This window comes from Pezoporus occidentalis, unplaced genomic scaffold (assembly GCF_034315485.1).
Source record: "Pezoporus occidentalis ecotype Australia unplaced genomic scaffold, CSIRO_AGI_Poc_V1 ctg16, whole genome shotgun sequence".
NCBI lineage: Eukaryota > Metazoa > Chordata > Aves > Psittaciformes > Psittacidae > Pezoporus > Pezoporus occidentalis.
The window spans coordinates 7956778-7980104 of record NW_026913425.1 but is presented as its reverse complement, the minus strand read 5'-3'; the positions used below and the strand labels follow the sequence as shown (position 1 = coordinate 7980104).

Sequence of the window (23327 nt, the reverse complement as noted above, 5' to 3'; positions counted from 1 at the left end):
GTTAGCTTTTGTGGAAAGCTACCATTTCTTTCCCTGATCTCCAGTTTTGCTGCTTTCTCACTAGCAATTCCTCTGAGTCACTGCTAATCTGAGTTACTACCAAAATCTGCTGCTATTACTATACAGAAAATTTACAGCTGAAATTACAGAGGTGTCTTAATATCTGCACAGTGTCTGTGACCATACCTCTCAATTACCTGTCACGCGCCTTCAGTATGTATCTTTTTGTCTGAAATGTACTCTGTCTATAAATATTAATAAACATTTCCTGGATGCTGCTGAGCCTCTTCCCTCTTCAAAATTTCACAACATGATTCTTTGCATTAGCCCTGTAGTTGCATGTAGAGGGTGAATTCCTGGCAATGATGGGTAGTAGCACATTCTAAATTAGTGCCTGTGGCAGGCCTAATAACTCAGTAAAGATCCAGGTTAGTACTTGTTATTTCTCCAAACTGGTAGCACATGTCAGAAGCTCCTTTGGGAAAGTAGTCCTGTAACAGGTACCATGAAATGGTGGAGGGCAGTGATGTGTGTAACTCTTGCTTTCCATCTCTTGATGATTGCGGTTTTGCTTCCAGTCTATATTCTCCTGTCCTCATTGTGGTCTGGTTATTTCCCTACCATTACTGCCTTTTATTTTTAGATTTTTCAAAGCACTGTTCAAATCCCCGCTCAGTCTCCAGTGTCTTTGTAAAGTGATGAACAGTGACTGTGACAGCACTCACAACTCGATTCTAGTGTTAAAAATACACACTTTACATGCAGCTACAGAAAGACATAGAGAGCAGGTAGAGCTGCAGTGTGAAACATCTGCTGTGAATAATCAAAGTGTCCTTGCACAAGAACACAACAAGGTAATATGTGGTGGGTTTTTTTTATGAAGATTTCCTTTATTACTTTGCTTTTTAATTCTGGTAAGACCAATGCTGATTGAAATTCATTTGGGTGTCAGAGCTGATATCATGTGAAGGGATACCTGTGGGAGGAAGAACAAAGCATTCGTACCCATGTTTACTTAAACCACAATATAATTCTGCTAATTGCCCTGCTACACGCCAAAAGGAACATCAAGGGCCAAGTCTGTGTGAATGACATTCAGGTTATTTGAGAAGGTTTGCAAAGCTGTACTTCATGAAGGAGATATCTGGAAAGCATTGTGCCTCAAGATTCACAGGTTTCGCCAGGAAGATGCAGTGTTGCTTTGCTTTCTTTTTTGTACTTCATTTTCTTTATTTTTACTTCACTAATGTCTGCCTTTGTCTATACCAAACACTGGCATCAGTCTTGTTGGACTGTTTGTCGTCCTGTGGTTGGAACACTGAGAAGAGCATAACCTGAGATAGTCGGGTACCGGTTGTGTCTTATGTTTGCTTCTCTGTAATACAAATTATAATTGTCTTATGGCCTCATATGTGAAAGGGGAAGACAGGCTGCTGAAAACAAAATTTCTAACCCTAAGTTACTGCACTCAGATCCTCTGTGGCCTTCCGAGATAAGGGATGACAGTTTCCATGTGGAAGCTGAAAATAAAGGAAAGGCAGTGAAACAGGCAAGAAAATGAAACATTGCAAGAGAAAAGAAGCTCTTGGTTTATTCCTTTTAAACAGCATAAAGTACAATATACCCTGCAGAAAAAAAAAATATTAGTTTTATCACACACAGTGCAATTCTTACTATTGCAGTGTACGGGATGTAGAAGTACCTACAAAGTATTTTAATTCTTCTTAAATTTCTTGTATTTTCACAAAAGCCTGTCAGGATAATGAAGTCTTAAAACACCGACTACATTGTGATGAGCTTGAATTTGCAATAGTCTCTTGCACATTTCACTGATTAGCTTTTTTACAGTCTTGAGTGGTGGTCTCACTTTGACTGACCCTGGGGTCTGAGTGTAGTGGAAGTAAAGTAAAAAGCTTACTGTCAGTTTTTGAAAATCTCGTTTTTCATTTACAGAAGTAGAGGTAGAGACTGAGTGCAGTGCAGGTGTGAGACAAGTTCATACTCAAGTGCTGCTGAGAGCAGCTATAGGTAGGGAACTGGACTGAACAAATGCCCTGCTGTTGTGAGAAACATGTATCTCCAGTGCTCCCATTCAGTTGGGTTCTCGCACTGCAGAATGCAGCTGAGGCACCCTGATCTTGGTTTCCTTACAATGACAGCTGATCAACATGAGCAATTCTTGGGGAAAAAAAGCCCCCAAAACATTAAAGTACTGTGCAAACGTTTAGTCATATAATTAGTTTGTATAATTGTAAATAGAAACAAAATGATCTGTTTTGCTGTTGCTGGCACCATGCAAAACTGTATAAAGGTACTGCACAGCTTTTTCAGCTCTTAAACATGTAATGATCAGTTCATTGTTAGCTATCATGAAAAGAAGATTTTGTGAATACCAGCTTTTGAGTTTTTAGGTAAAGAAATTAGGAATAAACTCATCAAAACAAGGTTTGCAGCTGAAGCACATTTTTAAGCAGGTTTCACATTTATCCAGTGCCTGCAGATGGTTTAACATATATGCTTTCTCAGTCTAGACAATATTATGTTATGAAAGAACAAATCCACATTGATTAGATTAAAAAAAAATTAAAAATTCTGCAAAACAAGAACAAATATTCATGAGCAGATTCTTTCCATGATTGCTCTTGTCATGAATTCCTTCATCATATACTAACCTGTAAGTTCATTAATAGTCAAACTGAATTGTTTAAATAGTTCTTTACCCACAGATTACTGAAATGAGTCTTTCAAATTAGATGCTTTTCAATTTTGCAAGGGCTTTTTTAAACCAGACTCGAACATAATGATAGTAATCCTTTTTTTTCATTTGTGACTACCTAGTATGATATAGCTAGACTAAGATTTTTTTTCTTTTAGAAAAATCATGGAAAAAGAGATGATTTTGTAAGGGTTGCAAACAAGAAACCAGGGACTAAGTTACAATCCTAACAAAGCGTGTCTGTCTGTGTTTCTTTAACGTAGAAAGCTTGGTTGTAGCTATTGAGATTTATGTCATTTAGCTATTTAGGTTAATAAACTGTATAGGTTTTCTCTGATCACAGCTATGGTCCAGTCCCATAACTACTTAAGAATTTACACACCTTTACTGATATGAGATAACCTGTTCCAGAAGATTTACTTCACTGCACATGGTCAAGCTGATGGGCGTTCATCCATTTGGCTGATCACATTGTACCCTTTCAAACTATCACAAAGATTGCATAGTAGGTTTGATGAAACACCATACTTTAGCCTCTTGATAACTCTAGAAATATTTGTTTTTTTCCTGCCCTTCAGCTGCAGCCTTTTGAAAAGACATTGTGTCACTCTACTTAGAACATTACAGGATTAGAAGGGTAGAAAACAAGATCAAAATGTAGTAAATAAGACTTCAGACTTTATAGGTGCCTTCTTATGAATTATTAATTTAGGAATTTGCAAAGTTAAATGCACATGGATAGCTGTACTTTTGTCCATGTAGGTATACACTAGGTGGTGAAACATGCTTATCTGTGATGGTTTAGATTCACATGTATTCTCGGTAGTACCCAAGTAGGGTAGCGAAAGAGAAACAGATATTTTAATATAGCAGATATTTTGTTATGTGAGGCTATGATTGTGTTGCAGTTCTTGTGGAATGAGATTAAAACAACAACCCAGTAACTTGTTTTCAAAGTAAGTTTTATGAAAACTTTACTCTTATTAACATGAGGCAAAGATTAGACCTGAAACTGACTAGTACCTATTTTGGACCAGAAATTAAAAGGTCTATTGAGTAGGTAACTCAGTGGAGCAAAACTTTGCTTCATGTAAAGTATGTGGGTAGGATTTAAAATATTTTTATTTAGTATTGCAGAAAATGCTGATGATTTTCAAATTTCAGCAGCTGACTTTTAACATGGAATTGTAAAAAAGCCTACAGCTTCATCTTAGCTGACAAATTTTTAGTGTTTCCAACAGTTAGGCCTGTTGAAACTCTCTCAGGATATATGCTTTTGGACTTTTCACCTAGAAAACTAGGTAGGAGTTGTCTTGCATGTTAAGCAGAAGGAACAGGGCAGTCTCGGTTGTTAAGTTTGTTTTCTGATCCTGAGGCTAGTCAGGAAGAGCTAACAAAAGGAAGGATACCTACTTGATGTATGTAACAAGTACTTTCATACATTTATATGGAAGTAAAGCCAGACCTAAGGAGAGGATCTTTGAGCAATTGTTGGAAGTTTTATATAAAATTCACTTGCTGGTTTACATTTTCCTGTGACCATCCGTATCCTTATGAGATAGTTATTATTCTGGGCTTCATGTCCTATGTTTTACCTGTCTTGTATGAGATAGGTTGTCACAGCCTGGTGCATAGCTGATGTCCTCTTGGAGCAACCGAGAGGGCAGGCTGTGGCTGGGGTCCTCCTCTCAGTCATGCGGGGAAGAGCAATTTACATCACAGCTTTTCATGCCACCACTGCATTTGTCCCACTGCCCAGATTCTACAGAGAGGAGCTATTGTCCTTCTGCCTGTCTCTTTCAGGGCATCTTGGGTAGGTAAATCCTCCTGTACAACCAAGTCATATTGGCCTGGGAAGAGCAGGGGAAGGAATTGTGGTGCTTTAGCCAATATAATTTCTGGAAAGGGTGTGCATGAGGAAATGGCATCACCTCTATGGTGCCTGCAACACTTAGCTCAGTTTGCAATTTTGTCTGAGCTTTTGGGATTCCTCCTTGGTTGGATTTCTCTGGTAGAAATACCTTTTTGAAAAAACACCTTCTGATTTAAAAAGCAGTAGCTGTTGTGTGATAAAACAGAATTTGACCTTCAGAGAATTATTCAGAGTTAAAAGTATTCATATTCAAAGTTCTTGCTGTTGTCTGAAAACCAGACATACCAGGTTACAAAACTTGTGACTTTCCTGAAAATGCAAGCCTTGTTAAATCCTACAACTACATTATTTGGACAGGAAACTGAATGTTTAATACCTATCCAATGTTTATTTTTCCTTTTTCTCATATATTTTAAAGTAAGATTTTAAAACAATGGTGACGCATTCCTCTTTTCAAAATAGACTCTGATGATGCTTTTAGAAGTAAGTTCAAAGTCTGGAGTGATGCCTAAGTCCAGACATCACTGGGAAGGGCTTCTCCTCTCTTACCCTCCCTACCAGCGAACTGGTTCCCCACACATTTGCCTCTCCCAGAGAAGTCTCTGGACTTTTCTTTGTGTTTCCTCCATATCGAGTTCTGGTCCAGCTGGCTGGAGCTATCTTTCTTCATAGCAGCCCATGTGGTCCCGTGCTTTGCATTTTTCACTAGAAAGTGTTGATAACACAAAAATGACAACACACCAGTGTTTTGGCTCTTGGTGAACGCTGCTTGCACAGTGTCAAGGCTTTCCACGACCTCACCATCACACAAAGAAAAAAGCTAGTAGGTTGGGATGAGCAAGAGTCTGGCAGAGGACACAAACTTCCCAAAGGGCTATTCCATGCTGTTTGATGTCATGTTGAGGGAACAGAGGAGGATGGAGGGACATTTGTGGTGTTGGCATTTGTCTTTCTGAGCAACTACTAAATACACTGAGGCCCTGCTGTCCAGGAAGTGGCTGGATAACCTGTCTCCTGATGGGAAGTAGTGAGTACGTTCTTTATTTTGTATTGCCTCTGTGTGCAGCTTTTCCTTTCCTTATTAAACTGTCCTTATCTTGACTGAGGAGCTTTTCCATCTTATTTCTTCCCCTTGTTGACAGCGGTGGGGGAGAAGGAGGTTCAGACTTGATTCTTGAATATTGCATGAGGAAGAGGAGGTGGTCACATAAAGAGGAAAAATACTATAATCATTATTCTGGTTGTTGTCTTTTCTTCAATTGCAAGCACGTCAACTTCTGTGTTAGCCTATTTTAATCTTCTGGGATCTTTTGGAAGTGGAATGTGCCTTCTTTTGTATCTCTAGCATGCAGTGCACATCAGAAGTACTTCAAAAGCAAACTTTTTTTTTGAATGTAAAATTTTACAAACTGTAAAATAGAGTGTGGGTTTCGGTAATAGTGAAATACAGCTACAGCTGACTGTAAGAGATGCTGATTTATATCCAATTCACATTAACTTCAGGGAATTGCAATCCCTGAGTTGCAGAGAATTGAATCCCTGCAATTCAATGAAAATCATGCCAGAATATGAAAGAAACACACATAAATGGTGTGAAGAAGAGTACGTGAACACCTGTGTATAATAGAAGTTTGAACAATTCCATAAGCAGATCAGAAGACCATTTTTTTTCATAAAAATTACTTATGTGCTTGGGAATTTAACTTCACTTAAAGTCAATAGTGTGAAGTCTTCAAAAATCCTATAATCAGTTTTGAACATTTTACTTTTACCTGTATATCATATTCTCTGTCAAACTGATGTAAAGATAGATATCACTTGATTTTTTTTTTTTTTTTAGGAGTATAAAGGAGAGATACACAGGATAACCAGCTTCTTAAAAAGATTTCAGCATCCTTCAGGACATTTGTGTAGGTTTTCACCCTTTAACAAAGGTATTTCAGCTCAGCAGAGCACACACACATTTTCCCTTTTTACACCTTTGTCCATGAACTCTTCTTTCCGCCCTTCAGACAGCCCTTGCAGACACGTACACACACCATTGCTTTGGTATGCCAGTGTGGTTTCCTGTGTCTCTGCATCAGACCTTACTCAGTAGCCAACTTTGGATGCCAAACCCTGCCAGCACAGCAGCCTCTTCTTCACAGAGTAATAGCTGTGGTTAAGATGTCATTCTCCATAAACCAATTTTGGCAAGGATGACGGCTAAGGGCAGGAGCTGGAGTTGTCTTTACTCGGCCTAAACTATTCAAGTGGCCTTAATCCTCCCTCTTATTACCCTGTCTTTGTGGAAGGTAGATGGACTCACTTCACCAAGAAGGAAGGAGCTTTTTTTTTTTTTTTCTGTCTTTTCTTTCTGGTCACAACAACAAAAGACCTGGGAAATTCCAATTAATTAGCATGCCTTGGGGTAATGAAAGAAAAAAGTTGAAAGGGAAATATCTAAAGCCTTGAGAGGAATGGGAGCATCTAGTGACAATACAGATTTTAAGTACTTCTGGTTGTTTCTATCATTTTCCCAGGGTTTGCCTGTCATTGACCTGAAGAGATAAGGTGGAAGGACCATGATGTAATAACATTTCGGCTTTTAAGAAGTCTGAATAGATTATAATGTGAAGAACGTTGATAGTAGCCTAGTCTAGAAGTCAGCTTAAATAACAAGAACTACTGTCATTTTATTAGTGCAATGCACCTTGCTGACTATATAGGTTTCATACAACAAGATTGCATATGAAGATACTGGTAAAACTTACCAGAGAAGTTGTGGTAATCATGCAGGTGGACTTTTAAGGAGTAATTTCTACATCTGTAAAGTGTCCTAAAGTGCTCTCAGGTAATCTTGTATCCTGAATTGAGAAAATGCATGCTCTGCATAAGTAAGTAAATGTTTATAGTAGAAAAAATGTTCTCTGAACTACAGAAGTTTAGTTTTATGAGTTGCACTTGGCTTTTGGCCTCTGTATCTTTGCAGCTATTAGTTTAATTGATCTTTATGCTTCCGTAAGAATGTGACTTTCTGACTTTCTCATCCTAAGGACTTTTCACAAAACAGACACAGCTACTGAATCAAAGGTATGTTTGAGTTGATTGTTGTAAAGGTGGAACAACCAGAGATCAGAGTGGGAACATTTTAAATGATGAAAATAGCATGTGTCAAAACCAAGTGCTTTTTCTTGAAAAGGACTTTTGTTTCAGGCAAAAAACCCAAACCCAAACCCAAACCCAAACCAAACCAAACCAACAAAAACCCAACAACCTTTCCATTGTGTCTGGAATAAGATTTGCATAATGCTTTGAGATACTGCTGCTGTAGCAATTCATTTGTTGATAGTGTTTGATAGACATGCTTGAAATGTATATATCAGTTAACAAGATTGTAACTTGAAAAGACATTTGTTTTTTTACTGAAAAGTTTTTTTGAGGTGATAAAACATACTGGTATTTAATGAAGCATGAAACTTTTAAATGAACCATGAAAGCAATAGTTAAACTAATTAACTGAGCATAAATCCTCTTAGAATACATAGGTTATGTGGGCTTTATTTTGTTATTTCTGCCTGGTTAAACTGACAACTAGGATAACATACTCATATTATCTTTCAGCAGAAAAAGCATTATCAGTATTTTGTTTTTAGTGCAAGGAAAAAGAGAAAATTGTTTGTTTGTACTGCTCAGAATCTCAGGAGCAAAGCAGGTGTAAAAATTACCCTTTAGTATCCTTGAGCAGCGGACTTTAATCTGGGAAACAAAAATATACTGAATGTGATTGTAAGTTACTCACATTCCTGCTTGCATACTGCAAGAGCCAGTTTCTGTAGTTCTTCCCATGTTAACATTTGCCACCTGTTCTTAATTAGTAGCCCTATTCAACAGGTTGGCATTTAATCTTTTTTCCTGCTTGCACAAGCTCTGAATGCTTGAGCATTTGACTTTCTTCAGGGAGGAAAGATCCTTTTCTGAAAAGCAGTGTCAAATACCTTGGCTTATCTGTAAAGACTTAGAAAGAGACCCTCATATGAGATTACAGTTTAACACTGAACAAAGCATTATTGCATGTTTTTTTGATGAACAGATGTCTCCTGCTGGATCATGACATACAATGCAGTCTGGCACCTATGCGTTATGGTGCAAAGGCTGAGACCTGGCTCATGCTGGGGGTAGAAGGCAACCTCCTTGCTCTTCTATCCTCTGCTCAGGACTCCTGCACAGCTGGTGGCAGGTTTTACTAGAGGGAAGTTGTCACAGATTGTTGGAGTTATGGCAGCCTAACCCTGATGAGAATCTGTCCCCTTACTCCTGGTTCTCTGTTGGATGGAGCTAGCATCCCTATGTCTAGGTGGGTAAAGGAGGCAAAAGATCTTATCTTCTCTTTGCCTGGGGTCTGGATAAAGGAAAGGGTCCATGTCTTTATTCCCAAGGTTACTTACTGCCCATACAACCAGGCTGACAGAAGAAGCAAGTAAAAGATGTGACCAAGGAAGGCTGTCTCTGTGTTAGATAGCAGTCCAATGAACAGCAAGAAATCACAAATTACTCTCTGAACAGGGAGTACATTGCTGTGCTGCCTTGCTTTGGTACATGGAACCATGAAGTCTTTTCAGTAATGGATCTGTATGTGCCTATGGTTACAGATAGCAAAGCTTCTGTGTGGCATTTTCTAAAACATTAAAGATGTTGAAATAACAGAAATTATCAGATCTGAGCATTTTTTAATTACAATTGAGGAAAAAAAACTTAGGCCTTACTGGAAAAAATGCCATATATGTATTTCTAATATGAAGAAAAGCACAGATGTGCAGTGCAGATTGAGCAGTCCTAGAAGCTGTGGGAGATAAAGTCTTATGAAGTACCCAGAATTATTATTCTAAAGTGTTTCTTTTGCTATGCTGTTTTGCTTTACAGTCAGGTGGTATCAGCAAAGAAGTATCCCATCAACACTACCAGAATTGGTACACTTGTTTTGCAGTTTGAATGCAACACCATTTAATGGGCAACATGTTTCCCTGTACATTTCATTTGAGTCCCACCATTCATAATGTATGAGGAAGTTTTAACAATATTATTTTTTGTTTTGCCCCTCAAGTAATGCCACTTGCAATTCAGTTGAAATAACAGTCTGTGCTCTCACACATATACAGGTGTACGCTCTGTGTTAATTTTGGTCAGATTCAAACAGTATTTTCCCAGTGTCACTGGAACTGAAAGGTATTATCTCTAATTCCAATACAATTCTTTTCTGTTCTTTCAAATATCTGTATTTTTCCATTTTGACTGTAATAATTTTTTCTCTGTCGGTATTGTAATGGTATTTTGAGGCGCTGGCCAATACTGAAATTTAAAACATGAAACTTTTTTTTTTTTCACCTGATATTATGGAATTATAGAATCATAGAATAGTTAGGGTTGGAAAGGACCTTAAGTTCCAATGCCCTGCCATGAGCAGGGACACCTCAGATTAGACCATGTTGCCCAAGGCTCTGTCCAGCCTGGCCTTGAACACTGCCAGGGATGGAACATTTACCACTTCTTTGGGCAACCTGTTCCAGTGCCTCACCACCCTCACAGTGAAGAACTTCTTCGTTATATATACACTTCCCGTTTAAGTTTGAACCCATTGCCCCTTGTCCTATCACTACAGTCCCTGACAAAGAGTCCCTCTTTAGATACTGGAAGGCCGCTATGAGGTCTCCATACACCTTCTCTTCTCCAGGATGAACAGCCCCAACTTTCTTAGCCTGTATTTGTAAGTTTCTTCATCTGCCTCATGTATTATTTGACATTGGATTAATATAGCAGTAATATATTACATTACTGGCAGCGTTTCTCTTGTTTCGTACCGTTTATTTGAGAAGAATATGGAGCCTGCTCATTGTATTTATTTTCAGAAATACAAACTAAATTGTCAGGTTAAGTTTTGTAGTTAGAAACTCACCAGAAGCTGGTTTGAGTAACTAAGACTGGAGTAGTGGTGGCATAAACTGTAGATGAAGAGCTGTATGTTTTCTACACTAGAAGAGCATATGCTGTGTATTATCCTAACAAGGACAAAAACAAAGTCATCTGATGTCACTGATAACAAATAAGGAGTTACCCATTGCAGCTAAAACATTTATATTTTAGTTCAGTTAAATATTGACTGGTCTGTGCAGTAGTTAACTGATAACTTCTTTTTAAGCAAAATAAGAAAATGAAGTAGCTTTCAAAGTAGCTTTTTAGTAAGTGGAAGGCATTCCTAATATGAATAAAACTGATTCAAAATTAACATGAGATTGTAAATGTCTACAGATCTAATTGAAAATCTTTGTTTTACAGTGTGTTTTCTCCTGGAAGTTTCTTGAACCTGCATATTTCATAATATATTCTTAGTTTAGTCATTACTAGACCACTGATTTCATTTGTTTACATTTAGTGGTTAAAGTGTTCCATAGAAGTCAGTGATCTCATTGCTGTCTGCTTTAAACCAGCTAAGTTAATCACCTGTGAGGTATTGTTTTCACCAGTCAGTTCTGGATAATTTTTTACCTTGGTTCCACTTGAAGGGAGACATTGTTTTTCATTGTGCTTTGTCAGTCTCTTTTGTCTCACAATAGACTTACTGAAAGTACATGCTTGATTACTTCATACAATGAATAAATAGCAAATAAGACTGGAAATTAGTGCTAGCTAATTTACCAAGTGCACTCTGATAGTGAAGAAACTGCCTTTCCGAGATTCAAAGCATGGAGAGATTTTAAAGTGCATACATAGTATTTTCTCATAATACAATGTGGCCATATAATCCTGTTTAGTGTATTTCCTCCAGATTATTTTTCTTGATTATAAAGTTTAAGTCTCTGTGGACAGTTAAGGATATGGGAATTGCCAATACTAGTAGATTAATGGTCTAACTCACTGTTCAGAGTAGACACTTCCAGAGGCTTTGGAGGAAATTGCTTACTAACAAGGAATTGTTAATTTTAAGTGTTCAGAAAATCATGAGATGGTAACCATATAGTTAAAACCAGTGAGGTTTTAGGATCTCAATTTCAGAACTAGAAAACCTTGATTTTTTAAAATTGTATTTTCTAAGGAAATAAAGGCAAAGTGTAGTCTATTATGTGGTGTAGTTAGTTGAGAAACTATCTTATTTGATAAAAATGATAATCTGGCAACTTTATTGAGCCATAGTTTAGTAATTTACTTGTACCCTGAAAAATTCCAGATTGCATGCTGTCCAAAAATTGCTCATAACTAATGTAGTTTTGACTGATTTTTTTAAATTTTTTTTGTGTAATCCACCTACAAGCCTCAAGGTCTTACATCAAAGACTTGGTCTCAGGGGATGTTACCAATGTGAAGAATTCCAGATTCCCAAATAGGCAAAGACTTTGGCTGTTCCTGTAATAGAGGCAGGTGCTAGTCTTCCTCCAGTTCATAGAATCATAGAGTGGTTAGGGTTGGAAAGGACCTAAAGATCATCAAATTACAATCCCCTGCTGTAGGCAGGGACGCCTCACCTTAGGCCATGTTGGCCAAGGCTCTGTCCAGGCTGGCCTTGAACACTGGCAAGGATGGAGCACTTACTGCTTCTTTGGGCAACCTGTTCCAGTGCCTCACCACCCTCACAGTAAAGAACTTTTTCCTTATATTTAAACTGAACTTCCCCTGTTTTAAGTTTTAACCCGTTACCTCTTGTCCTGTCACTGCTGTCTCTGGTGAAGAGTCCCTCCCCGGCATCCTTGTAGGCCCCCTTCAGATACTGGAAGGCTGCTATGAGGTCTCCACGCAGCCTTCTCTTCTCCAGGCTGAACAGCCCCAATTTTCTCAGCCTGTCTTCATATGGGAGGTGCTCCAGTCCCCTGATCATCCTCGTGGCCCTCCTCTGGACTTGCTGCAACAGTAAATGGGGATTTGAATTTGAAATTGAAAATGGGGCTTATATTTTCCTTTTTCCAGTTGTCAGGAATGCCACCTGACTTTTCAAATATGATGGCTTAGCAACTTCATTTGCCAGCTCCTTCAGGGCGTGTGGAATTTCATCAGATCCCATGGGCTTGTCCACATTCAGGTTCCTAAGATGATCTCGAACCTGATCCTCTCCTACAGTGGGTCTAATTTCTTCACTCTCAATTCTCCCTTTTCCCTCTGCCTTGTTTGAAGCCACAGTTTAACACACTTAAAAGAGGGTTTCAAAGGGTCTGATATCCACTGCCCTGTAGCTGATGTCTCTATTTACGTAGTTGGCATGAAATAGTTCCTCTTAAGTTGTTGTAGAAACAATAGAATAGTGCCCATTATGTTTAAGGACAAGTAGACAATGCTGGCTCTCTAGTAGTCATTAATAATATGATTAAAATTGGAGGAGGGGAAGCCTGAAAGGTTTGGCAGTCGCAGGGCAAGAGGATTTGGGATATTTCCCATCTGGAAACAGGTCTTCCAAGCAAACCTTTGAGTGTTTTCATTTAGCAGCTACTGAGAAGCCCCTTCAACTAGGGTGCCAAAACCCCTGCAGATACAGTGACACAGAGCAAAGATGTACGTGGTAGCTGAGGCCTGCAACCTCCGGAAGATTCACCATATTGTAGAGAAAGAACAAATTTGGTTTGAAAAGGCCTTGGTGACTCATATGTAATCTACATGAAAAATACATTGATGGAGTCTTATCTACTGAACTGGTCTCTGTCCTCTCAGTTTTTATTGTCTTACAATAAGCTTCTTTCTCCCCATTTTGATTGATACCGAATCCATACAAACAAGACTGGCGGCCTTTTTTTTTTTACAAGGGAAACCAACTGTTTCCAAAGCCCTTAATTATTATACTTCAACAGACCGAAAATCCCCCATGGAAATTACCTATTGTTCCTTTGTTGCAATTCTTTTATTTGTTCTAATAGCTTTTTTTTCTGATAGTTTTAATAGCTTTCTTTTATACTATTGGTCTAAGAGATGATTGAATTTAGTCTGATTTGTATGTATGCATTTGGTATGTTGTGTGTTTCAGAACACCAAAAAATTAAAACTGTTTTGGTGTTACAGGTTTTTTTTTTTCTCATTTATACATGGGAACCATAGTTTACAATTTCAAAGGTTTTGTGAAGCAGTTTTACTTTATAACCTGACTTACTTGGCAGGATTAGCAAGTTACTACTCTTGACTTGGAGAAGCAGACAAAGAAATCAGTTGGTTTTCAATCAATATCTGATAAAAGAACCTGTGTTTAAATGTAAATAATTTAATATCAGATTATGCCTCCAAAAATTATGATTGTGATATAAATTAAGAGAACCTGATCTGAAATTCAGTGTACCTAAATTAAATTCATTGTATTTTTCTGTATTCTTCGAATGTTCTTCAAAAGATTGCAGTGAAATACTTTTGCATGTCAAATGTGAGTGAAACGTAGCTATTAACCAGCTGTAGACAATAAATAGGGAAAATAGACAAGCTAACAAATGAGAAAGTGAATGGGTTAAAGTATTTCTATAAAATGTTTTTACTATTTATATTTGTTAATTATTACTGTTAGCTACTGATGAAAGAGCAGTTTTGATTTATGTGTAATATGTTTATTTGGAATAAATGACATGCTAATCAATTGTAGATCTTCCTGTGAGCCAACTCAGGACTAATTCCACCTTCACAATTTATTGGACTATCTCATGATATATAGAATCATAGAATCAAGTAGGTTGGAAAAGACCTTTAAGATCATCAAGTCAACCATTATCCCAGGACTGCCAAGTCCACCACTAAACCATGTCACTGAGGGCCTCATCTACATGGATTGTGAACACTTCCAGGGATGGTTATTCCCCTCCTTCCCTGGGCAGCCTGTTCCAATCCCTTATAATGCTTTCAGTGAAGAATTTTTTCCTGATATCCAATCTAAACCTTCCCTGGTGCAGCTTGAGGCCATTACCTCTTGTCCTATCACTTATTATTTGGGAGAAGAGACCAACCCCCACCTTGATAGAACCTCCTTTCAGGCAGTTGTAGAGAGTGATAAGGTGCCCCTGAGCCTCCTTTTCTCCAGACTAAACAACCCCAGTTCCCTCAGCTGCTCCTCATCAGACTTGTGCTCCAGACCCTTCACCAGCTTCACTGTCCTTCTCTGGACCTGCTCCAGCGCCTCAATGTCTCTCTTGCAATGAGAGGCCCAGAACTGAACACAGGATTTGAGGTGCAGCCTCACCAGTGCTGAGGACAGGGGGATGATCACTGCCCTGGCCCTGCTGGCCACACTATTGCTGATACAGGCCAGGATGCCATTTGCCTTCTTGGCTGCCTGGGCATAAGCTGTTCATGTTCAGCTCCATCAATCATCACCCCCAGGTCCTTTTCCTCAGAGAAACTTTCCAGCCACTCTTCTCCAAGCCTGGAGCATTGCATGGGGTTGTTGTGACCCAAGTGCGGGACCTGGCACTTTGCCTTGTTGAACCTCATACCATTGGCCACAGCCCATCAATCCAGCCTGTTCGGATCCCTCTGCAGAGAATTCCTATTTTCCAGCAGATCAACGCTCCTGTCCAGGTTGGTGATGTCTGCAAATTTACTGAGGGCTCACTCAATTCCCTCATCCAGATCATCAGTAAAGATACTAAACAACACTGGCTCTAACACTGGGCCCTGAGGGCCACCACTACTGGTTGGTCACCAGCTGGATGTGATACCATTTACCACCACTCTTTGCTGGGTTGGAAAGTGGCTGGATGGCAGAGCACAAAGAATACACCTGTCCTGGCCATGAGCAGCCAGTTTCTCCAGGGAGGTGCTGTGGGAGACAGTGTTATTTGAACTTACTTAAGTCCAAATAGACAATGTCCACAGCCTTCCCCTCATCAACCAGGGGGGCCACCTTGTAATAGAATATCAGGTTGTTTAAGCAGGACCTGCCCTTTGTGAACCCATGCTGACTGGGTCTGATCCCCCAGTTTTCCCACATGCTGCGCAATTGCACTCAGGATGATCTTCCCTGGTGCTGAGGTCAGGCTGACAGGCCTGTGGTTTCCAGGGTCAATTGCTTCTCTTGCTCGTTTAAAATACTAACTCCATGTATTTTTCTTAGACTCTACAGCCTCATTCAAACTCCACTGATGTCCTTCAAAGAGGTTCCCATTTATCTCAGCTGATGGGAATTTAAGACATTAAGGAACTCCTGGTTGTCCTTTCATTGTCCTGAAATTTGCAGGCTTTGGGTCAATGATACAGCAGACCTGTACTGAGGGCTCCTGTTGCACTGTGGCTATATGATGTCAGATGCTGATGTGGGACATAGTCATTCTGCCAGTTCACATTTGTTCAGTGGTTCTGAACACACTTTCTGACAGCTTTCTGACAGCAGCAGGCTCACGCCAGGTTAGATGTCCATCTTGCACCCATTTAACTTTGTGCTAGATCAGATGTGTTCTGCACTACTGCAGCTGGCTCCAAGTCAGTGTAAGCTTCCTATCTTGAGCTCTGACATCTCTGATATCTCAATATACTCATGCCTGATTCAGATCAAACTAGTAGCAGCCAGTAGCCTGCAGGGTACAGATGAGGTATTAATGATGGGGGTTTGGCACATTTACACCTGTATGAAACAATGGATAAGATATTATGACTTTGCTTTTCATAGCAGTAGTCTTTTACTTTGCAGTCTTTTTCAGTGGTGGGAGATGATCATAGCATTGCAGAATCAACTAGGTTGGAAAAGGCCTTTGAGATCATCAAGTCTAACCATTAATGGTGATAGTTTCTTTCTGGATAATTTCTCTTCCCCACACCCTCACACCCCCCTTGCCTTTTAAGTGGATTAATTGCAGTTTTTCTCCTTTATAGCAAGTGTTTGTCAATGATAAAAAGAACACTTTTTATCTTCTGCATCAGAGAAATGGACAGGCAAATGTTTATCAGGACCAGAGTCTTGCATTATGTTTGTCTGTTATCCCAATAATACAATCTCTCATATTCTCATTTTTTCCTTTTGGCGATAAGTGACTAATTATCTTTGGCTGTCATCCTTACCCTTACACAACAAGTTCTCTTAGCTGTTCTCAGATTCACTCACGTGCTGTTTATGCACAGGTTAATAAAAGCAGACCCTATAACTGAAAGGGAAAGCAGGATATAATGCAGATGACACTTCTGTATTTAACAGAACTGGTTTGACAGTACTCCCTTTTCTGGTTTTACTTTTGGGATTTATTTTTTTTTTCCCCTGACTTGTAAGTTTCAAGCAGATCAGGTTAATCACATGTAAATAGCAATTTCACTATATCAGTTGCAGATTGTTGTTTGAACCGATATATGGTCTGTCCCTAAATGAAAATCTTACAAGAGCACTTTTCTAAAAAAAATGCTGGATAAACATATGTAATATTCACACAGATATATTCACATAAAGATATTATGTAGTGGTATGTATTTCATATGATATGAATGTTATGTAAATTTTTAACTTTACCCAACTCAGCTTTTTGCTAAGAGGAATGGCGTTCATTTTATTCCCGGGGGGGGGCAATTTAGGATTTTTGCCTCATTTTTGCTGTCTGGTTTCATTTTAACGCTCTGTAACATTATAAAAACAACTGCTGAGTAGCACAGTGATTCAGCTTTAGTGAGTTCAAAATATAAACTTCTTTACAGGAAAGAAAATAAAATACCTTCTCCTATTCCTTTGATTTAACTAAGCATCTTCAGTGACAGCAGACAGTAATCCTACAATCCTGAAAGGCTTTTTTCTGGTACCCACAATGGAGTTGACTGCAGTAAAAGGAGTTCTGCTTACATGTTTGTCCTCATAAATTTCCAGTCCTTCTGGTTAAATTTCAGTATTTTAGGTTATTAAATATTTTTTTTCTTTCCTTACCCTTGAGTTTTCAGCCAGATGCTATATTCTTCATTAATGTTTTGAAGTTGTAGCAATGAGTAAGTTGTTTTTCCTACAGGGCTGCCATATTTCATCCCAAGGAGTACATTTTGGTGGTGAGTCATGAAATCAACTTGTAATATTTGTATATGACTTTACAAAGTGCTTAGGATCATAGTGGATGGAAAACCACATGTGTGCTCCTCACATATATGTAGATAATTAGTTAAAAAAAAAATATAATTAGAAAAGAAGTCATAGACCTCAGAAGCAGCCTCAGAAACAGGAATAAACAGTTATACATTCCCCCTTTTTTTTCTTTTTTTTTTTTCTTTAAGGAAAGCTACAATTTAACATTTCTAGGGTGAATTGCAAAATTTTAAGGTAATCCTTTTTGATCTGGATTTTCTTCCTATGACTGTGAGGACCATAAATGCCTTAAGGTACTTTGTGGATTTCACAGCCCATTTGAATATCTTGGGAAAAAATACTATGTGAGTTTTACAACCAAGTCAAAAGTAGATTCAATTTAGAAAATGGTTTAAATTGAAAGCATTTTTCACTATTTCCCATGATGCTGCTATCCTGCTTCGGGGAGTGTTCTGAACATGGGGGAGCAGCTAGAAATGTGAATTATCTCAATATTAATTTCCAGCTGTGATAAGCCTTTGCTATATCCAGTAACTTCCATATTACAACCTACATTTTTCATCTTGTTTTGATGCAGAGGATCTTCCAAACCACCATCTGTGTCCTGGGTTCAGCAGTAGCAGTCATGTTTCTCCTTCTTGATAGCTGGTGCAGTGCAGTGTTTTGACTTTGAGGGCTGAATTAAGAGTAAGCTAAGATAAGAGTATATTGAAAATGTGGGATCTGAGCATGACGTGAATGGTATGGAATAAGGGGTGGATAATGTCCTGGGTTCAGCAGTAGCAGTCATGTTTCTCTTTCTTGGTAGCTGGTGCAGTGCAGTGTTTTGACTTTCAGCTGGGGAACAGAGCTGATAACAAGAATGTTTTGGTTTGGCCAAGGACTTTGTGAGCCTCATGCTCTGCCAGGGAGGAGGGGAAGCCAGGAGGAAGCAGAGACAGGACACCTGACCCAAACTGACCAAAGAGGTATTCCATACCACAGCACGTCATGCCCAGGATGTAACTGGGAGTTAGCCGGAAGGGCTGGGGGACGGAGGGGTTGGAGGAGGTATCGGTCGGAGCTTGGTCGGGCTGGGGGGGGCGAGTTATCGGTCGGCTGGTGGTGAGATGATGTATTCTCTTCCCTTGTTATTTCCTTTATCATTATTATCATTGGTGGTAGCAGTAGTGATCTGTGTTATACCTTAGTTACTAAACTGTTCTTATCTCAACCCGTGGGAGTTGCATTCTTTTCGATTCTCCTCTCCGTCCCTCCGGGAGCAGGGGGAGGGCAAGAAAAAGGGGGGGAAGTGAGCGAACGAATTACCTGACTGGGTTTAAACCACGACAATCTGTAACATAAATCAGAGCATGACATACACAGAGCATTTTGCAGATATGTCCCACTTGCTGGCTACCTTTGTAATCTTCTCAGGCTACTGTGTAATAACCATCAGTTTGAGTCATGGCAGCAGCGATTAAGAGCAGATTGTGGCCTTTTAAAGAAAGTCCAGAATGCTTCTCTGGTTGATTCAGCTCAAACTCCTCTTCCCAGACCTCTGGGGGATGCTGGGCTACTGCTGTAACTCTCTGCTGTGAGGGAAACTGTGCAGCCTATGTGCTTCCCCACACCAGCCTTGTTACATGGGTTGCACTTGCATGCATGCCTGTAGTCCCTTGCTTTTTGGATGGCTAGTGGTAGGAATGATGGAAGGGTTTGCAGTGGCTTGGAGCTGTGGTGTTTGGTAGGATTCAAGGCAGTGTTCCTTCACCCTGCTTGGATTCTCTCTTCCCGCCTTCAGATAATGGTGCACTTAGAGCTTGGCTGTCCCTCAGCCGAGGGCTTCTCTTTTACCTGGAAGCTTCTTTTTAAAAAAAGTGGTCTTTTTTAAGATGTTTATCCATGATGCCTGGTCTTTAGTTTGTGTACTTCAGCACATGTTTTAAACATGAAGAATTTGTTAATTCCCCTTTAAAATACTAGTTTTTGTGCTGGGAGAAGCTTGCAGAATCCTTGTAGTTGTTCACTGTTGCGTCCTTACCTGGAGATACTTGGTTCCAGTCACTTTTCCTACTTTGCAAAGTGAGTTCTGTGGCCTCATCATGAGTTTGTGGAAGATGAATACTAACCTGCCTTGTTTACTTTTAGGAGGTCTTGGTTATGGACCCCAGTGCAAGTCCATTGGAAAAGGCAGCTACAACAATGTAATAGTCACCAGCAGTCCCATGACAGTTCAAGAGCTGGGACCCGTTTCACTTCCTGCTAATCAGGTTTCAACAGCATGCAACAGCATCAACCCTAGCTTACAGAGGTCTATGGATGTTTCCAGCCTGAGTCCTTCTCCATCAGATACAAGGTCCTGAGTTGCTTTTTTATATTTTGCACTTTAAAAAGAGGGTATTTTAATACTCTTGTAATATAAATGCAAACTTTCTGATGAATAAAATGGCCTGAATGATGCCCTGTTATGCCATTTATTCACTGCAATTTAGTTGACACCAGCTATAATCATCCTGTTTGGGTCATTGAAATCATGGGTGAAATTTGTCCACACATTTTCTACGTTTTGTAGGTCTTTTTTATAGTCACTTAACTATATCTTTGTACTAAGGACAGGAAGTGTTATGGAGAATGAAAGCAGACATAGTCCACATGTTGCATCTTCAGGAGCAGTGACCTGTTTTAAACTTACATAGTACTAGAAGTGCTATGTTGGTGCCTGTCAAGTAACAGTAATGTCAAGAAAAAAAAACCAAGATGTCTTCTCTCCTCCTCATCAAATACCTTTGCTTTCAAATTGTTCAATTGTTTACATGAGTAAATAAATCAAATCTGTTGTTCCCAATCTGTACTGAGCCAACTGTTAATTTTATCTGTTATACTTATATCCCTAAAACCTTGTCCATTTTCCTAGCTCTCATGGGTAGTTTAATGAAAACTATGGCTTCTCCCTGTAAACGTTGCCTTTTTATATCACTAGATCACAGATAAATATTAATTCTTTAAGTGCTTAAATAACTTTTGAGGGTTTGGCTTTGAATAGTGTCAGCAAAAAAGAAGGGAAAATATTTATCCATACAAATACATTAAGCACATCCTATCCTATTACTTAAATATACAGTGCTAAAACATTGTGCCATATTATTTCAGAAGCTAAATTCCCACTTTTAATAGATGTGACTCATTGGAACAGTTGCTTACTGAGTTGAAATGTAACTGCTCTTATTTACAAAAGACCACAAAGGTCTTCACTCTCAAGACAGTTTCCCTTTTGCTACATCACTTTATTATAAGGCAAGGAGTATTGTTGAAATAATTAAAATTGGTGTTATGTAACTGGAAGCAAATTTTGCTTTGCTCTACTTTAAGACAGTTTGTGACATTTCTTGTTGCTTCAGTTGTAAAAGCTGAGTTCCCCAGGACAATTTACAAGATTAATTATGTATACATGTTTCAGCAAAAACCGTTCAGTGCTAAGGTGATGATAAATGACAAATCCAGAGCTATGCCTTTGAGATAGAGCTGATGATATAAAAATATCATTAAGTAATTATTACTTACTTAGTAAGTTGTAGGTGTGCCTGTATGGTTCCAAACACTGTTGTTTTAATCTGAATGTGTGGTTGGGTGTACTATGTCAGCACCGAGTTATACATTTTTGTTTTTATTTTAAAGAAACTTTTACTAAGGGTGAACTGAAGTTGAAACTCTGGCAGAATAGAGTCTCTAGTGTCCCTAGAGTCTCTTTTAAGGATGTATCAATGAAGATGTTATAAAATCAGTTTGCCACACGAAGAATGTCCGTTTCAGCAATTTGCCCTCAAGTTTACAATCTAATAGGGCAAAACAAGTTTAAAGTTAGGTTTTAATTGACAGATTGTTGAGACACTATTTTTTTCCTTTTTTTTAAAAGTTGCTTCAGCAATATACTGCATCGGCCTAAACCAGTTGCCTAGAGTGACTCCACAATCCTTCATGGGCTGAGTGCCTTCCCTGGATTGTATCTCTCAGGCATCATGAACTGTGCAATGGCAGCTCAATCCAAACCAAATTACTTGCTGAACTGAATGAAACCAAAATGACTTGTCTTGATTTTTGTTGATAGAAGAAAGAAAAAACTTGGCATTTTCCAAATATATATTCCATGATGGGTAAAACCTTCCCCATCTTTTCTGAGTTTCTCAAAAACTTTTTCAGAGTATTCAGTTATTCTGCTTGAAACCAGATGGAATATTGTGATTGACTTTGATGTAAGTCAGAAAGCATCCTAGGAAAGAGAAAAAGGATTTTGGCTAGTAAAACTGAAGACAAAACAAAAAGATAAGAAAACATAGTTTTCACTCTTCCATGTTTGTGGGTAGGAGTCTTGTGTATGTAGGAGTTTATGTATAAGGTTATACTTTGACATTATGGCCTCTGTACACATAGGAAGAAGAGAAAGTAATTACAAGTAATCTCTTGTAAACATTCATGAAAGATCTCAAACTGGTTTAGATTACAATAAGTAGACGTGCCAATTAATACCATCTGAGAATCTGGAACAATGGTATAGCTGACCCTTCATTTTCCTATTAGCTATATTTATTTCCCCCCAGAAAACTACTTAGTCACAGTATAGGCTGGGTTTTAAAGGAATTTTCTTTGTTTTGGGAGTTGGAATGTTCACTGCTTTTGAGTTTAGAGGCTTAATCTGGGGTTTCTTCAGATTATCTGGCTCTTACTGTGTACTTGAAATTCTGGGCCAAAGTGTTTGTTTGCTCGTTTTCTTCTGAGACTTTTGAAACGCAGTTTTTCTTTGACTTCACTGGTGGGTATGTGCCTTTGTGTTATGCATTAGAAATTTTTTGAATGAGACTGGTTCTGTGAGGCATCTGATTAAAATTCTTGACATTACAAAACCAGATTTGTTACACTGATGATTTATTTTTTTCCTACTTATAAAAGAAAATAAATAATCAAACCAGCAAAAAAGCCCAAACCAACCCTATTTGTGTTTTCCATAAATAAATATATATATATATCTGTACTAGTATGGAAAAATCAAACCTTACTTACTCCTCTTGCTCTGTTGCAGACTTTGGAGCTGTTTAGGGGTCACAGCATACTAACATGATTTAACTGCTCTATAATGAACTGAACTTTAGCAAACCCATTGATAACAGACCCAACAGCATGAATATTCTGTTTTTCAAACAAATAATTATCCCTTTAGATCTGAATCTTGCTCCACATTGACCTGGTATAGCAATCCCATTTTTCTCATTTCTCTCAATGCAAACTGTAGTCAACATGTTAATTGTGCTTTTCTTCAATGGTGTGTTTTGAAAGTGCCATTTAAACCCTGATGGAGTAACATAACCTTTGTAACAGTAGCCTATGAACAAACAAAACAATGTTCAGCAAATCAACAGTCTATTACAAAGCAAGTATCTTGAGCAAAGGAGCATTTCCCATCGATCCTGTAGGTCACCACAGCAAGGCTGGGTAATTATTTAGAGCTACATTTTCACTGTTCATGAGCTATCTCAGTGCACAGATGCAGCACCTGCAAATTACTTTGTCTCTCCCTCAGCCTGTGCCAACCTTCCCCTCTAGACAAAAGAGAGCTGAGGGGGCAGCCAGAGTGCCCTGACAATCATTTCCCCTCCTCCAGCTCTTCAGCAATGACTGAGCTGTGTTCTTGTAGCACGATCCAGCCCTTAAATAAAAGTCACTGCAAAATGGCTTTTCTTTCTTCATGTTGTTTGACTCGCAAGTGTTTGAAAATGCTGCAATAA

The 23327-nt window shown here is 38.8% G+C and overlaps 1 protein-coding gene across 4 annotated transcripts in view; it reads left to right on the top strand.

The window, feature by feature from the left end:
* GLIS3 (GLIS family zinc finger 3) overlaps positions 1-23327 on the top strand; it is a 148036-nt gene that overhangs the window by 18295 nt on the left and 106414 nt on the right. For all 4 annotated transcript variants that reach the window (XM_062612545.1, XM_062612546.1, XM_062612544.1 and 1 more), the window contains exon 2: positions 19699-19906. In XM_062612545.1, the coding sequence (XP_062468529.1) occupies positions 19776-19906 (131 nt within the window). In that variant the 5' untranslated portion in view covers positions 19699-19775. The remainder of the gene's footprint in view (positions 1-19698; positions 19907-23327) is intronic.